General features: G+C 39.8%; 5 protein-coding genes across 9 annotated transcripts; 3 read left to right on the top strand and 2 right to left on the bottom strand.

Annotated features, from left to right (window-relative positions):
* Positions 1-248: 248 nt before the first annotated feature.
* Positions 249-10,366, top strand: LOC121466734 (putative uncharacterized protein DDB_G0271606). 4 transcript variants are annotated; one of them, XM_017278375.2, is made up of 4 exons: positions 249-519; positions 6,941-7,570; positions 7,959-8,110; positions 8,860-10,366. In XM_017278375.2, exons 2-4 carry the CDS (start codon positions 7,015-7,017, stop codon positions 9,796-9,798), a joined length of 1,647 nt encoding a protein of 548 aa, XP_017133864.1. In that variant the 5' UTR covers positions 249-519; positions 6,941-7,014; the 3' UTR covers positions 9,799-10,366. The 4 variants fall into 4 exon arrangements, with proteins under 4 accessions (XP_017133864.1, XP_017133865.1, XP_017133863.1 ...); XM_017278376.2 differs by lacking the exon at positions 249-519 and adding an exon at positions 4,355-4,373; XM_017278374.2 differs by lacking the exon at positions 249-519 and adding an exon at positions 5,386-5,505.
* LOC108150281 lies at positions 3,281-4,171 on the bottom strand. The gene is made up of 2 exons (XM_017278378.1): positions 4,096-4,171; positions 3,281-4,036 (listed from the first exon to the last, which is right to left on the bottom strand). Exon 2 carries the CDS (start codon positions 3,670-3,672, stop codon positions 3,283-3,285), a length of 390 nt encoding a protein of 129 aa, XP_017133867.1. The 5' UTR covers positions 3,673-4,036; positions 4,096-4,171; the 3' UTR covers positions 3,281-3,282.
* On the top strand, positions 4,301-5,026 carry LOC108150279. The gene is made up of 2 exons (XM_041708055.1): positions 4,301-4,373; positions 4,434-5,026. The coding sequence occupies exons 1-2, from the start codon at positions 4,301-4,303 to the stop codon at positions 4,679-4,681; spliced, it is 321 nt and encodes a 106-aa protein (XP_041563989.1). The 3' UTR covers positions 4,682-5,026.
* Positions 10,367-10,810: 444 nt separating the features above from the next.
* LOC108150278 (OTU domain-containing protein 5-B) lies at positions 10,811-15,217 on the bottom strand. 2 transcript variants are annotated; one of them, XM_017278371.2, is made up of 8 exons: positions 14,661-15,217; positions 14,513-14,580; positions 13,360-13,894; positions 13,140-13,296; positions 12,733-12,935; positions 12,114-12,673; positions 11,835-12,049; positions 10,811-11,584 (listed from the first exon to the last, which is right to left on the bottom strand). In XM_017278371.2, exons 1-8 carry the CDS (start codon positions 14,826-14,828, stop codon positions 11,490-11,492), a joined length of 2,001 nt encoding a protein of 666 aa, XP_017133860.1. In that variant the 5' UTR covers positions 14,829-15,217; the 3' UTR covers positions 10,811-11,489. The 2 variants fall into 2 exon arrangements, with proteins under 2 accessions (XP_017133860.1, XP_017133862.1); XM_017278373.2 differs by having other exon boundaries at positions 13,360-13,891; positions 14,661-15,216.
* An 856-nt stretch (positions 15,218-16,073) lies between these two features.
* On the top strand, positions 16,074-16,454 carry LOC108150174. The gene has a single exon (XM_017278146.2). It carries the CDS (start codon positions 16,099-16,101, stop codon positions 16,294-16,296), a length of 198 nt encoding a protein of 65 aa, XP_017133635.1. The 5' UTR covers positions 16,074-16,098; the 3' UTR covers positions 16,297-16,454.
* The last annotated feature ends 267 nt before the right edge of the window (positions 16,455-16,721 follow it).

The raw sequence follows: 16,721 nt of genomic DNA, 5'->3' as shown, positions 1-16,721 counted from the left end.
ATAGATGTGTGTGCGTGTGTCGCTTTGTCGGCAATTTAAAGAGTAAATAATTGTCTGCCGCCGGCAAACATTTGGCCAAACTGCTAGTCCACAGAATGTGCCCCTGTATTGGTATTTGCTACTTTCGGCATCTGTATTGGTGTCGAGTATCGGCTCTTCGTCACCAAACTCTACACAATTTTAGGCGCCGGACGAACGCACTTTCAATCAGTTAACTTTATAACGTCAGTGCCGACACTACGTCATCCGGTCGAATCCGAATCATTTCGAGTCGAATCGAATCGAATCGAATCCAGCGTTACGCCCCCAACACAGCACTAAGTTTTTGCACTTGTATTCGTTGCCGCGCTGCGATTTTAGTCGCGTTTTTACTTTCACGCGACCAATTCACTGCACGTCAACCATTCGCGTAAAAACGTGTCTGCCAAGTGTTTAGCAACCTGTATTAAGCATGTTCCCAGCGTTCTTTTCCCCAAAGAGCCGACAAATGTGAATAAAAGGCTGAGCAATTGAAAACCTGTGAGTACAAAGCACTTTTGGGTACATGCAAATCACTCAAGGGAAGTTAACCGTGCAATTAGTCCTTTTCTGAGGCGCTCCAAAGTATGCTAATTTTGCTTTAATGTCCAAAGTTTGGTTTATTTAAAGTTTTGCGGCAATTTGTGAGGGGTAAAATCATCTGTAAGAAACAGCAGGAAAACGAAACATTAATAATATAAAATATTTATTAACATTTAACTAAATTAAATCAAATTATAAATTTGAATTTTATAATTTTAATTAATTTACTTTTATTAAATACTATTTGTGTTTATTCGGATACAGAACTCATCTCGTTTGGATTGGTTTTACTTTAAAATAATTTTAAATTTGTGATCAATAAAGATCACAAAAGATTTTTATATAAAAAAAAAATTTCACATGTTTTTAATGTTTGAACTTTGTATTTTCACACTTTAAAATAAATCGTATATTTTATCATGGCGCTTACACACATAATATAGATCTTATACACATATCTTAAATCATATGCAACTGAATATTTTATTTATTTGTATTTATTTAAAATAAATGAATTAAAAAACCAGAACAAGTATATTAAATTAATTTGAAATTAATAGTGATATTATTAAAGTAATTCAATACTAATAAAAGAAGCTAAAATAATATTTTGGAACTACTTTTATTTGTAAGATCGTTAAATGCATATTTACCAAAGGTGTTATTCTTAAATCGGACAACGCACTTTCCGCAAAATGCCGGCCACTTAATTTACACACAATCGGGCAATAATAAATCAGCATTTAATGTGCCTGCAACGAAATGCGGACTCAGCCGACATAACGTCATCGACATCATGTGACCGCGTTTCCGAAATTCCCCGAAAACTTGTGTACGTGCGTTGTGTGTCGGCCCCGAAATACAAAATACGGAATACAGAATGCACAGACGACGGGTCATGGCCACGGCCACGGCCACGGCCACGGCCACGAATATGGCATTTCGGCGACGGCGACTCCGGCTGCGGATGAGATGAGATGAGATGAGGCTCCGGCTGCAAACTCCGGCTCTGCCGTGCGTCGCAGTTTCACTTTCACGGCCAACACACACACACACACACACACACACACACTGATGCGGAGATCCGTGGGAGTAATGGGCGATGCGGGCGCGCCTTGCACTCAGCCTCACAGTTCGTCTTTTCCAAATCGGCGGATGCACGGCCACGAATACGGACACGGTTACGGCCCATCCACCCCCAAAACCGTGCCAATGACATTGTTCTCCCCGCCGCACAGTGGGCAGAAATTCATTTTTATTGGGTTACAACAATTGCAATGAACATATTATATTTTAATCAGTTTTTATGGTTTTTTTTTAGAAAAATCCAGACCGTAAATAAAAGATAATATATGTTAAATTGTCTATATTGTTGAACAATTAGTATTGAAATGTTTATAATAATCTGGTTATACATTTTTATGTATCATAACAATCGCCACCGTAAGGTTGAAGTGAATATATAGTCTATATAGTTGAAAACACTGTCTGATTCTTATATAAGGACACACATTTAACTTATTACATTATTACACCAAGTCGATTATATTAAGTATACGCACTAGACATCAGCCAAAAAGTAGGCAATGTTTTCTAAATCTAAATCTAAATCTAAATCTAAAAAACACCCCGACGGTAAAATAACGATATGTATTTATTTATCTAATTTTTTAAAACTTTATATTATGAATATTTTTAAAGTTTTTGAATTATATATTTGTTGACGGGTGAAAAGAAACCATCTTATATTGTTACTAGAGTTCAGTGCCGTTGTCTGCCACTTGTAACACATTTTGCATTCGACGAGGCCGTGGGACGTGCCTGGTTGAAGAAGGGTGTACCAGTTGTGATGGCAGTTGGCGGCGGAACGGATATGAGAATGAGATTGTTGACGGGCTGACGTTGACCGGCAAAATACGGCAGAGTGCGCCGACTTCCTGCATTCTCGTTTCTGCCAATACCCACGCTGCCATAACAACCACGACAACGACAACGACAACGATGACGATGCTGATGCCATGCCAGAAAGCCGCCGAAGTGCCGACGCACACACAGCACACACAGCACACCATCGCCATCGCACTATTACACCCCGCACCATATGCGCATGGCAGAGTTGCACTTGCCGAACACCTCGCCATGAAACCCAAACCCCGTGACCAGCCACACCCACTACTTTCCCAGCCGCCTCTTGCCGCCGACACTCTCACTCTCCGGTTCAGAAGTGTGTTTACTCGCCGCCGCCGATTGCAACACAGCCAAGTACACTGACAAAAATCTTTTCAACATCTCTTTTTTCATTTGATTTTCAATATTATAAGGTAACCATATGAAGTATATTTTTTTTAGAGGTAATTAAAAGGGTTTTATATATAATATTAAGATTTATAAATAATATATTTCAGTGAGATCATCAGAATATATTTTTTAGTTTTTATAGATCTTAAACTAAATAAAATTCACATCTGTGTTTCAAAAATCGTGTTAATTGTAAAACTTCACTTTTTTATAAATTTTATAATAAGATAGAGGATTGTGTGGTATCTGATTTAGATTTTTCTTTATGATTTCAGATTTGTATGATTTTTTGTTAAAATATTCATAAAATAACAATAGAAAAAGGTTAAAATTAAAAATGTAATTAAATTAATTAATTAAATTAAATAGTTTAGTTATTCAACAAAATTATATATTATTCTTCAGCAATGGGAATATTTTTTTTTAACCCAAATAAGTTACAGAAGTAGAAATTTTGTAACAAAGCGTTCGAACTGGAGACTCACTAATATTTTTGCTCTGTGTAGGATTGAGTGCAGTTACCTCTGCTCCAGGAGATGGCAGATGTTGGGGGAGTGGGTGTCCGTGGGTCTGGTGAAGCCGGCCTTCTGCTGTGGCTGTGGTAGGCTGTTTGCCATTTGCCGGGAGCATCGCTACGTCATCGTCATAGCCATCGTCATCGTCATCGCCACCGCCACCGTGCCGGAAATCGTGTGCGTGGCCTGATTTCGTCGATTGGCCTTGTGCGGGTTTCAGTGTCAGGAGCGCAGCATCTTTGTTTTGGTTGCAATTGTTGTTATTGCAGCCGCTGCTGATGCTCGACTTGGCCTGCATATATGCAAATCAAGAGCACACACACACACACACGAAGTGCAGTCCTCGGAATGAGAGCTTCTGTGTGCGGGAGCAGGTTCCCTTTGTCTGAAGGACTGTGAAGTGGGCAATTGTGCTCCCTCCATATATTTGATGGGCAAGTAAACAGAGCTCAAAACTAGGTTCTAAGTGCTCCAAGTTGTGGCACTTTCATTTTTTTTACTTCTTACTAAAACAGGAGTATGTTATGGCCACCATTTCGTATCGTAATAAATTGAAAGTTAAGTTATAATATTCTCAAAAACAGTGATGACATTTAATAAGTTTAAATTATTTATTTATTGCCATTTTATTTTTGGATGCGCAATATTCGAAATAATATTTTCTAAGGAAATGGGAATAGATTTTAAAGCTAAGAAATTAAAAAATTTTAGTCAGGTATACCATTTTTACGTATACGTAATGCTCCTTGAAAATATAAACAATTTTAAGGAAAATATTGGTATTTTGGTTAGAACGACAGTTAGTTTTCTTTAATAATAAAACCAAGTTCGGTGTGAAGAGATTTTATTTAGTTTAACCATATTAGCAATGGTTCTATAACACATTATCCAAAACGCTTAAATTTATTATTCTATTTAGTGCCGCGATGAATAACAACTTGTTAGCACTATGTGCTTTGCTAGTCGTAGCAGTTTTAGGACGGAAACATTTTCGCAATGGTGACTATTTAAGTTCCTATTTTAAATTATTGGAGGCTTAGCTGACTTAGATATCCTTAGATAATCACTACCAAGTTGTGGGCGTAGAGTGTAAGAAAAATGAGGCAGTCAGCTGCCTGATGATTGAATGTCCGACTGGCAGCTTTTGCCCGGCGGAAAACTTTTGCTACAACCCTAAATGCGTTTGCCGCAAAGGATTTCGACGAGTTGGTGGTGTCTGTGTGGCAAAACACAATCCTCTGCATTTGAACAAAGCCACATTGGAGTCAGCTTTACTTAAAATTCCCTATCGAGAGATTCTCTTTTGAGAGTTACAGCTACTAATATATTGGTATATTGGGTAAACTCAAAGATTTTGTATTTTAAAATCAGTCGAAATTAATTTAGGACGGACTTACGAATTACAAAAATATCTTTAAGAGTTAGTAGTAGTTAAAGTTAGATATTCAAAAAACCTTACTTCTTATTATATTGAAAATTTAGAAATATTACTGTTTTAATTTGAATTGTATTTAAATGATAAAATAAAAGTATTCTTGTAGTCTTAGGGTCCTGGTTTTATAATATTTGTTAAAGCATTCTTTTTACTTTTAAATTACATTTTAAATTTGTATGAATTCGACATTTTATGAAATATAACATATTTGAATAATATAACAATAATAATAATTTTAAAAAATAGAAAACTGTTTAGTTTTCAAATGGACAGATATATCGATATGCTTTTATCTGTGTAAATCGAGCCAACAAATATATTTGGCCAATCTCTTTTCAAAATGGCAAATAAAGTGGTTTTTTTTTGTGCATCCTCTTAGAGAGAGAGGCTCTCTCTTGCTGTTTAAACTCGCTTCGTTTCTCTCCCGCACACTAGCTTAGTTGGAGCAACTAATGGCAAAGTGTGGTGGAGGAGGGGGGTGGGGGGTCTGTTTTGGCCATGCCGGCTGCCAAAAGCCAAAAGCCGAGAGCCGAGGCATTGTGTCTCGTGCGGCGGAGAGAAAAGTCGGAGTGGCATATCGATGGGTCGGCATAGTCAGTAGTGAAGCTACGCCACACGCCGCCAGGTGGCTCCGTTTGTGGATGCGGCGGGTGTTTATCGCATGTGCATGTGCATGTGCACCTCAGACAGTGAACGGTACGGAATACCCCCGAGAAACCCCCGAGAAACCCCCTGAAACCCCCGAGAAACCCCCTGAAACCCCCTAAAACCCCCGAGAAACCCCCTTTGAAACCCCATCGAAATCCCACACAATACATACTTTTTGTGTGTGTGTTTTTTCACCGTATTTTTCGCCGCGGAGGAGGTGACCTCCAGAATGGGCTGGATGCAATGCAATTGGCTGCACTTTTCCTTTGTGAGCCCGCCTTGCGTTTTATTGTGTCACGGGTTCGCGCGCAGATGGGAAAAATAAACGACAGCCGTTTGTATTTCCCAAGTGAAAGTCTGTTTATCTACCGGCGATATTGAAAACTGACGCGACGATAATACATGAAATACATATGTATATATGTGTGCTCAATTAGAAACGAAACTATTTTGCGTGCTTAGTGAAAATCGATATGGCGCAGCCTTTGACTTTTGGCCACTCGGCGAGTCAGTTTAGAATGTCCCACACGGCGTATGCGTTATATTTTTGTGTAAATTAGCGTTTTTCTTGTCTTAAATTCGATTTGTTATGTGTGAAACTTTGTAGAACTGACGGCTTAGGTCAACCCTAACCTAATCTTAATGTAGCGACACACTAAATTGCCATATAGAGTGGGTCGTCAGCGCAGAAAACACCACCATTCCCCCCCCGCTAAAAAACTTACCCCTCGATATTTATTGCTCCTACCTCTCTGCCTCCCTCCCACTTTCTTTCCTTCCCTCTTTCTTTCTCTCTCGCTCTCGTTGTGCCACAGCGCGCAGGATTCGCGCTCTTTTTTATCGTCACCTTCACAAATGCAAAGTGGGCGGTGGATGGGTGGTTGTTTAGACAAATGTGTGTAAGTGTGTGAGTGTGTGTGTGTGTTTCCTACGTTTCGGCAAGTCAGCTAAAATAACAACAACTGCAGCGGTGTTTTCACTTTCCATACGAAAGCCTTCTAAGCTTAAATTGTGCTGCAGTTTTTAGTTGATCTATTTTGGGGAAATCCACGTAATTTTGGTGCTTACTAAAGTTTTTGTTTAAGGTGGCTAGACAACGATATAGAAAATACTTACTTAGATTTTATATATTTTTTATTTATAATATTTGCACACTTTTAATGAACATTTTTAATGAACATGGTCAGTTTTTTTAATCAAGTAATAATTACAAAATAATATGACAAAATTGCTTAAATGTAATTAATTTTCGATGTTTTGTCAAATGAAATAGATGACAGAAAATGACAAAAAACCGTTTCTTACTCATTTTCATAAATTCCTCTCGGAATCGGTTGTTTATCATTCTGGATAATCATGTAATCCTTTCCTTAGGAAAAGTAAATGTTTTTTTTTAAAACGTTTAATTAATTTAAAAATTTTTACTGAACCTCTAATCCCAATTAATTTTCTCTGTAACTTATATTTGTATCTTTAATTTCAGAAGTCTGACTCTCAACGCACAAGATCCCATAAAATCTCCCTGGTTCCCCTTCTTCGTCGTGAAACGAACGCACAATGAACTTCACCCCGTTTGGCAACACATTTCCCGGCAATATTCCCGGACTGCCGCAGTTCACGACGAGCACGGCGCCTTTGGTTTCCACGGTAACTGCCGCCGTGACGGACGTGACAGTGACCCCCAGCAACAATCCGCAACAGCAACAGCAGCAGCAGCAGCAGGATGCCGCCGGCAGCAGCAATCGATACCAGCAGCAACAGGTAGCGCATTTTGGCCAGGCCAATATGACGGCTGGCCAAGGCACCAGTGGCAATAACAAGTTCCGTGGCGGCCAAGATGATGCACTTCAGGGCGACAAGTACAATGGCCACTTGGTGGCAGCCTCTCAGCAGCAGCAGCAGCAACAGCAACAGCAGCAGCAACAGCAACAGCAGCAGCAGACGCAATATGCGACTGTTGCATACGCGAGTGCAACAGCAACGAGTGCTGCTGCGGATGCCCTGCAGGCGGGCACTTCCGGCCAGCAGCAACAGCAGCAGATGCAACAGCAACAGGTCACCGCCCCACAGGAACTTACCCAAGATCTGTGCAACGCCATCCTGCAACAACAAGGTGAGCGGTCAAAACAAATTTCATTTCAATCGGAATCAGAAATTGCCTTGTCTTAGAAAGCTAATATAAAATAACGTAAAATTTCAATTTAGCCCCAAAAACTTCCTTAAATTACTAAAAACGTTTATGTGGTAATTAAATTATAACTAAAAAAAAAACTATTGCAATATTTTTTAAAAATTTTTAATATTATTTCTAAAGTTAAGTTACAAGATTACGTCGGAGACAATTATTTTGTAAGTTAGTTAGTTTAAATTAATTTAATTTTGCTTTCACAAAACAATTTTTTTTTCTTTACAGAGCTAAAAAAAAATTTGGATACCAATTTTTTTTCAAACAAATTTTTGTTTAACGAAAATTATAGCTAATTAATTAATTAATTTTGCAGTACTCCAGAATACCTCGTGGCAAACACTGACGCCGGGCACCACAGTCGCCGACTACCTCTCGCATCTTCCAGCCAACACGTTGCCGCTTTCGCTGCACCACTTCCTCAAGTATTCAGCGGAGACGATCAAGAAGGAGAACCAGCAGAATGTGGTATGTCACTATACTGAATTTTTACCAAAATTAAAGTTCGCAGGACATATTTTTTTTTTCATTAATCTACATTATTTCATTCCCAAGATTAGTTTCCAGCCCAACAACGTTTTTAATATAAAAAAATCATATGAACCTTTTTTTAAATAAACTAAACGTATATGTTGATAGCGTTAAAAACATAGAAGTTTTCGAATTCAGTAGAAAACCGATTGGCTTTATTATTGAATCATAAATCTGTAAGCCATTTTTATATTTTAATGGCCAGCGGGTAGAGAAGTAAGAAATCGAGGTAAACAAATCAAATCGATCAAATGTTTAGAACAGTTGACTTGAGTACAATATTTTGACTCCTTCAAGATAAGTAGTTATTTTTATTATAATTTTAGAGTTCTACAAAATGTTTAGCTTTAGTTACACTCAACAAAAAAAAATTGACATAAAAACAAAACTGTTGTTACATAAAATATAATTTTTTGGGTATGAAAATCTCTCAATAAGATGTTTATTAAATTAAGACCACAAAAGTATCAAAATAAAAATTAAACCTCAGAATAAAATTTTAGATTCCTCGGTATGGAAATGAAGCAAACGAATATAGGGGTTCTATTATTAAGTATGGAATTAATACATATACTTTAACACCGTCAGTAGTTTATTTTTAATACACACTTATTTAAACTAAACTTTAAGTTTAAGTTTTTATTGGTGCAGTGACTTGATTAAGTGAATTGTTATTGTACTTTTAGGTACTGCAGGTGCAGACGGGACCAGCCATTGGGATCAATACCCTGGGCACGACAACCATTAGTATACCTCAGCAGGAGCAGCTGACGCTGCAGCCGCAGCAGCAGGCGACGCTGCAGGTGCAGCAGGCGACGCAGGCGGCGGTGGCATCGGCGACGGTGACGTCGGCGACGGCAACCACGACGTCCGGCGGTACTGGCGGCTCTAGCGGCACTTCCGGTAAGAAGAAGAAGCGTAAAAAGCGTAGCAAGGACCGAAAACCGAAGCTGCGACCCGGAGAGATTCGACTGGGAACGGCGCTCGATGGCAGTCCGTTGTACATGTGCCCCGAATGCCATGTGGCGTATCCGGAACCGGAACTGCTGGAGGTGCACCTGGTGGGGCACAACCTGGAGAAGCGGTACGTGTGCGACATCTGCCAGGCGTCGCTGAAGCGCAAGGATCACCTCACCCGCCACAAACAGTCGCACAATCCGGAGCGGCCCTACATCTGCACCGTCTGCCTGAAAGCCTTCAAGCGGAAGGAGCAGCTGAGCCTGCACTTTGTCATCCACTCGGGCGAGAAGCGTCACCAGTGCGGCGAGTGTGGCAAGGGCTTCTACCGCAAGGATCACCTACGCAAACACACCCGCTCCCACATCGCCCGTCGCGTCAAGGCCGAACTGAATAGCCATGTGCGACGCGAGAATGGCACCAGCATGCTGCAACCCGTCGTCACGGAGGCCACAACGGCGGCCCTGCAACATGCCAATCAACTGGCCACCGCACAGCAACAATTGCAACAGCAACAGCAACAGCAGCAGCAACAGCAGCAGCAGCAGCAGCAGCAACATCACATTGTGATCACACAGCAACAGCAGCAGCAGCAGCAGCAGGCACCGCAGCAACAGCAGCAACAGACTTCGCAGCAGCAGCAACAGCAACAGCAAATGATAAATTAGCCAAATGATTTTTGTAAAGTCAGTTAAAGCAAAATCAATCAATTTCGTATCATCTAGGTCCTTCAAGTGGGACTTGGCTGCTCAAAAAAAAACAACTCTTTCGGTCCACACAATTTAATTGACTCTCACAAATCGGATAATGCAAACAGCAGGATGTTAGCTAATGTCTTCAAGGATTCCCTACCCAATGGGAATTCTCAACGTTGTACAATTTTAATCGTAAGTCCACGATGTAAAATGGACCGTCCACAAAGCACAATTTCTGGGATAAAACTAGTTTTTAATTTATTTTTTTTTTCGATTTCTTAAAGATTTTGTTTGAATATTTATAAGTTTCCTTTCACTAAGTGAGTACAATCAAACTTTTGTTGAATATTTTGAATAAAACTTAAAAACAAGTCAAATTAAATTTAATTTTTGCAGAAGATCTCTGTTTATTTTTATACTGAAACAAGTTTATAAAATTTAAATTTTGTCCTTAACATTGGAAAATAGATAAATATTATCCCAGAGTGGTCGGTCCCAGGCCTTTGTCCGCCCTAACATTCCATACTCTAATTTAAGAGAAATGTGCAAAGAAATAATAATTTTATACGGAATGTATTTTAGTGAAATGTATTTTTCTACAATTAGAATCAATGTTGTGTGGTATGTATGTCTGTCCATATGTACATACACCTGTACGATTACACGAATACTGTTCACTGGCAGCGAACTATATATATATATATATTTATATATACCCTGTAAACAAATGCAATTTAGATTTACACTTACATGTAGGAACGAATCTTAAATTGTGAATGTACGTATAACAAACATTTTGCTACACCGATAAATCAACCACAAAACCCTTGTAAATATGCAGTAAATTATATAATTTGATCTAAACCGAAGTAAAACAATTTTATTCTTAAAAAAAAAAAAACAATTTTTAATACAATTTCAGATCATAAAAAAAATTTCAAAACAAAAACCATCTACATATTATATATACATTAACAAATTATCGTTTTTGGGGTTATTAATTTGCTTTATTTAGAGTACTCATAAATTACGATTATTATGCACCATTTATTGTAGTCAATTAAATAATTAATCATTAGCATTATCCGTATTATTATCTGTATTCTGTATATGTCTGTGTTAGTTTTATATCGTTTATTCATGTACGAAAATGGTTTGATTTACCGTCCATTGCGTGCGTACATTACTAAGCTTAACGTTATGATGTTTTACAAAATAGGCATTAATTTTATGGGAAAAGGAACGTGACATAAGGGTGTGTATTTATTCATGGTAGAAAAGCGGACAGGATGGAGTTGACAGCTTATCAAAATTTGTGCTTTTTACACATTCAAATTAGCAAATTCGTGGATTCATAATTTGGATTCTAATGATTATACAACGAGGCCCTATTAAAAAAATATGTGTGTTATAATATTTATAAGGATAGTGTTATGTGAGAGTGTAAATGTGTAGAAGCGGAGTGCACCGATTACTCATTGCAAAAAGTGCAAAGTTCGTTGCACGCCCACTTATCAACATTTAAGATCGTTTATAATTTCTGCGTATTGTTTTTCTTCTCTTTTTTTTTTTTTTTTTTTTGGTAAGTTTTGTGTTTCGTTTTCGTTGCGAAAAGAACTGCTAAATCACTGTACAAAGGACGAGGCGTGTCTATTGGCCACCGCCTACGGTCCGCAGAGAAACTTGCGCTTTTGGTCCTCCATGTAGTCCCTTGTGGACATCTGGATGGCCTGCTGCAGCATCTCGCTCTCGTTTACTCCTGGAGAAAGTAAATTTAAATATTTATTTTGATTCACATAAGTTTGAGGATTAGAAGCGTTAAGAAGGCAGCAATATTTTTAAAACATTTTAAGAAAGACAAAATCTTTTTAGATATATATTTAATATTGTTTGAAATTTAGAACTGTATACTTGTGTTTCAGTTTAGAAATTTACATCTTTAGTTTTAAACAGTAAGTATTGCTTTGCTAAAATAGTGTGCTCTAATCACAGTTCTTTTTAAGACTCACCCTCATTGGCGTAGGATGCCTCGAGCAACTCCTGGTAGAAGCTGGAGTAGCTCTCATCCCTGGGCGACTTGGTGTCTCCGCTCTTCTGTGGCGAGTGCGACGACTGCTTCGAGGTGCACGGACGCTGCTCAGCCTCCGGCGTGTCAGCGCGAGCCACAGACGGCACAGCATCGCGCTTAGGACTCTTTCTCAGCGGAGCTTCCGATGCCTCAGCGCTGCAAGGTAGTAAGGATTGTAAGACCTCAGTTAGCTGGACAATGAGTCGAAGCGAGCACCAACCTCTTGCCAGCAAGTGGCGCTTCGCGAGTCTCGTGGCGACGCTTCTTCCTTAAAGCAGTGGTGCGGCGGTGTGACTTCGATGCCTTGCCGGAACGCTGGCCCGGAGAACCAGTGCTGGGCGATGAATTGCCACCGCAATGACCCACCGAACTGGTGCTACTCATGTCTGTGGCATCGCTATCGTAGCCAGCCAGCTCGCTGACCTCCGGCGGCAGCTTGTGGCCAAACTGACTGAGTGTCTTCGGTGACAATGAAAACGCTGGGGCTGCGGCATCAGCACCACTGGCGCTGGTCAAAGTCACGGCCGGATTACCGCTGCCGCTGCCGGTGGTGCTGCCGCCACACATGGAGTACTTTGAGGGCGAGGCATCCGAATCGGTAAGCGCCTCCGCCGAGGTAACCGTTGAGGAAGTGGCCGATCCTGCGGCCGTATTACTGCTGCGAGAGCGTTGCATATTCTCGCGGCACCACTGCAGGTAGGACTCGCGGGCAATCTGCTCCTCGATGGCTTCGTTGGTGGCCTCCCAGTCTGTTGTCTTTAGTTTATCCTCGAACATGGTCTGCAATTTGATAGAATCAATAAAATACTAATGAAATAGTATTAGTTCATTACACTCACCTGTTCGATCTCCAACTGCTCGCTGAGACGCGCTGCCTCTTTGGTTTGGATCTCGGGCTTGTAACCAGCCAAGCCCAGGCCCACGCCCACCGTGGCGTTGTAGGGATCTAAGATAGCATTATAGTGTGAGCCGCGCTGATAGGATAGGCGCAGTGGTGGATAGCCTGCCTGCGATTGTTCCGAATTGAATATATTGATAGGATCTGGAACAGAAAACAATTATATATTTAGGACTAGAAAAAACATGATTGAAATCATTTATTTTAGTGGCTATTTCGCCACTTCAAAGAACTTAACAGAATTGATAGTATAAAACCCTAACGAACAGCCTTAACTCTTAAATTTTGTCATATCCCATTTCATTACATTATTAAAAGAATAAAAGTTGTAAGATTTTGCCAACTTACTTGACTGGTAGCAGTATACTTCGACGGTTCGGCTGTAGATCTCGGATATGGCCTGGATCTCGATGTGGTTGCCATGGGCATCACGAGCTCGTTTGCGCTGTATGTAGCTGTTGATGTCCTCGGTGACAAACTGACCGAAGTACTCGCGATTGCCGTTCTGAAAAGGCAAAAACACTTTCGTAAGATAAAGCTTAGGGCTTAGGAATAGTATATATTTTACAATGTAATCCATCGTGTGTTGGCGGATGACGTCGTGCATCTCCTCGTCGCCGTAGATCTGCAGCGATATAGATCGAAAGAGGCAGGCGCCGTCCTCCTCGACAGGCTTCAATTCGTAGCCGCGTTGTTCCATGCACTTGGCGAACTCCATGTCGCGTCGCTGCCACTCCTCCACCGGAATTAAGCGCTCCTTGGGCTGCAGATGCTCATCGCCGCTGTTGTAGCCGGAAAAGGTCTCCTCCACTGTTTTCAGCAGATTGGCAGCCGCCGTGGCCGGCGACATCTGCACCTGGGCTTTGGGCACTGTGGCGCAGCCCAGTCCCAAATGTTCGGGTGAATTCCGGCCCACCGCCGACGGACTGCTGCCGCCCGATGTGGAGGCCAACGGCGGACTATTACACTTGCTGCCAGATACACCGGGTGCTCCGCTGCCCGACACTGCCGCCGGATGGTTTAGTTTCTCACGCTCCAGACGATCGCGTTTGTAGTGATGGGCATGTGTGTCGTGGTGGTCACGTCGCTTCGAACGGGCACTGCTTGAAAGGGAAAACCGTCAACATTAAATTCCAAATCAGTTGATTATAAATTTAGGATTTTTACAAAGTGAATTCGGACTTTTGATTCGCTCGTTTATCAAAGAATAGTAGATGTTTACAATATCAAATTTAGGTTGATGGTTGGTTTGGACGATTTAAGTTGATTCAAAGAATAATCTTGCCATATATATGTGTTCATTTACTAATTAATTTGTAAATTGTCTCCATGTTTTACTTCTTACGGAATTACACAATGAGAGATCTTTATTTGTATTACAAATAACAGAAACTTGGTAAAAAACCATTTAAAATATGATTGTTTACAAGGATCTTGCATATTGAGCAATGCATGCAATACTTTTAACGCATTTAAAATAACTACTGGTCAGAAGGCGTGTATTTTTTAGCCCTTAAAAGAAATTAGAAGAAAATTGCACTTTTCAGGAAGTAACTATAAATTTGCTTGGTCACGCTCACATTTAAAATTGCTTCGAAACCCTAGAAAATTGGCGTCTTCGATAAGAAAGGGGCCAGGAATGTAATGTCCTGAGGCTAGTAACCCAATTAAATGCAGCTGCTATTATGGGGCGTTGAAATCCAGCCCGTCCATCCACTCACCTCTTGTGGGGGCTGCAGCGATGGGTGCGTGCCAGTTCGTCGTAGACCTCGCCACGCCTCTGGGGACTCTGAAAAGTGGGCGGACAAGAGGAGCAAATTAATGGGTATAAATACTGGTGGCGATTGAGGACTACTGTCTCTCACTCACCTGGCCATGTCCATCGATGACTACGTTGCGATGGTTGTGGGTGTGGGTGTGGGTCTGGCTGACCACCGACTGCTCCACCACCACAACCTGAGCCTCCTTGTTGTCGGCATCCACATTGCCAGTCACGCGTTTCGCACTCGGTGGTGCACTCACTGGCTTAATTGTCATGGTGGTGCGCCGCTACTGTCCCCGCTCCGCTGTTGCTAGTTATTGGTGGATTCACAACACTTTCTTGTGGCGAAACAACGCCTTTTGATTATAATTTCCGTTCCACAGAACTCCAATGAACTATGTGTTCTTTGTCCGAGATGTCGTCGCAGAAAATGCGACCCAGTGGTTCCTTTCACCCACTGGAAAACTGGAGTTTCGCTTCTTCCGGATAGAGAAAATGGTGCGGTGTAATCGAGCGTTTCTTGTGTGCTTTTTCTTTTCCAATCTGACAACAAATCACTAAAGTGCTGAGTTTTAGTAAAAGAAAACAACAAAAAATTACAATTTCCAGATTTTCATCTGTTTGTGCTTGTGTATGGGCAATTGTGTGCCTGTGTGTGTTCGCAGTGATTGCGATGTTTACCAGATATTTACTCGATATCTGGCATATCGATGTACTATCGTGGGGAAGTATCACCACCAACGACTTGCCGAAGGGGCTTATCAGTTTTTATTAACTATTTCGGGGGTTTTATATTGTTGATAATCCCTGTAATTCGATTTTTTTTTATTTTGTGCACTGTGTATAGTGTGACCGCGGCTTCTTGCCGTTTAATTACTTCCCTCGACCCATATGGTATTTTATTTTATAATTATACCATTCAAACACCCTTAATGAAAAATACTAACTGCGCGCGAAATTTAACTATGAATTATGCAATTTCTGCACAATAATTAAAATATTTGTTTATAAAAGTTTTTTTATTCATTAAAAATCTTTAATCCAGCTTAAAGAAGGAAGAATTAAAACGAAAAAAACAAGTTGCATTAATAAAGTAACAAAAATGTTGAAAATAATTTATAATATGCACCCTAAATTAAATATCAAATGTTTATTTGCATTTATAAATATTAATCGATTTAACAACAAAATTTTATAATTCTGAAATAATTTTGTAATATTTTATTAAGCACTCTTTATTTAGCTTTTTAAACACCTAGCCTTTAATTATTCAATATTTATAAGGTGCAGTTTGTTATTCAAATGTAAATAAAAACAATTTATTAAAACAATACAAAAAGACAAAATACCTCAGTGATAAATGCTATGTAAATAAAGTTCGGATCACAAACATATGTATCGCGCAGGCTACTACCTCTTTTCATTAGAGATTAAACTCGAAAACATATGTGCAAATATTTAGCGGAGTACAACAATAGACTTTTTTTGAGAATATATAAAACAGCAACCACGTTATTATAAGTTTATTCTGCGTTTCAAGCAAAAATGAAGTCACTGGTTTTATTTCTGGTTTTTTCGGTGGTACTGGTGGTAATATCATGTGCCAACGCCGAAGATTACTCATTTACTGAAGCCGCTCCGACAACGACAGAATCTCCATCAGTTCCCCAACGGTCATGGACGGACTTCACCAAGTTTTTAAGGAGCAGCAGTACAGGAAACAAGTTCTACTTTTTCTTTTAACTAAAAAAAAGATTTTCAATAAAAAAAATCCTACTTGTCATTCGCAAAATGTGAATTATTTTATTTTGTAAACGTATAAACATACAATTTCTTCAAGACTTGGCAAGATGTTTGGTACCAGCATTTTTAAATTAATAAAGAAATTTAAAGAAGCAGTATTCAACGAATCATTGGAAAAGGTTTTTTTAATTGCAACGAACAGGCAGTTGCTTTTGAAAGACTACTTTCTTTCTTATCTGGTATTTAAAATTGTAGAATTAATTAATCTGAGCTTTCTATTACTTAATAAAAGAATTATACAAAAAAATGTTATTGTGAGTATCTCAACGGCAGTTTTTTTGGACTAACTAACTAATGAGGTTAGTTTAAATATGTTATCAGCAGCCCCTAATAAATGGGTACAACAGGATATTAAGGCAACCACG

Source organism: Drosophila elegans, unplaced genomic scaffold (genome assembly GCF_018152505.1).
Source record: "Drosophila elegans isolate 14027-0461.03 unplaced genomic scaffold, ASM1815250v1 contig_208, whole genome shotgun sequence".
Classification (NCBI taxonomy): domain Eukaryota; kingdom Metazoa; phylum Arthropoda; class Insecta; order Diptera; family Drosophilidae; genus Drosophila; species Drosophila elegans.
The sequence above is the reverse complement of the archived record's forward strand: the minus strand, read 5'-3'. Positions and strand labels throughout refer to the sequence as shown.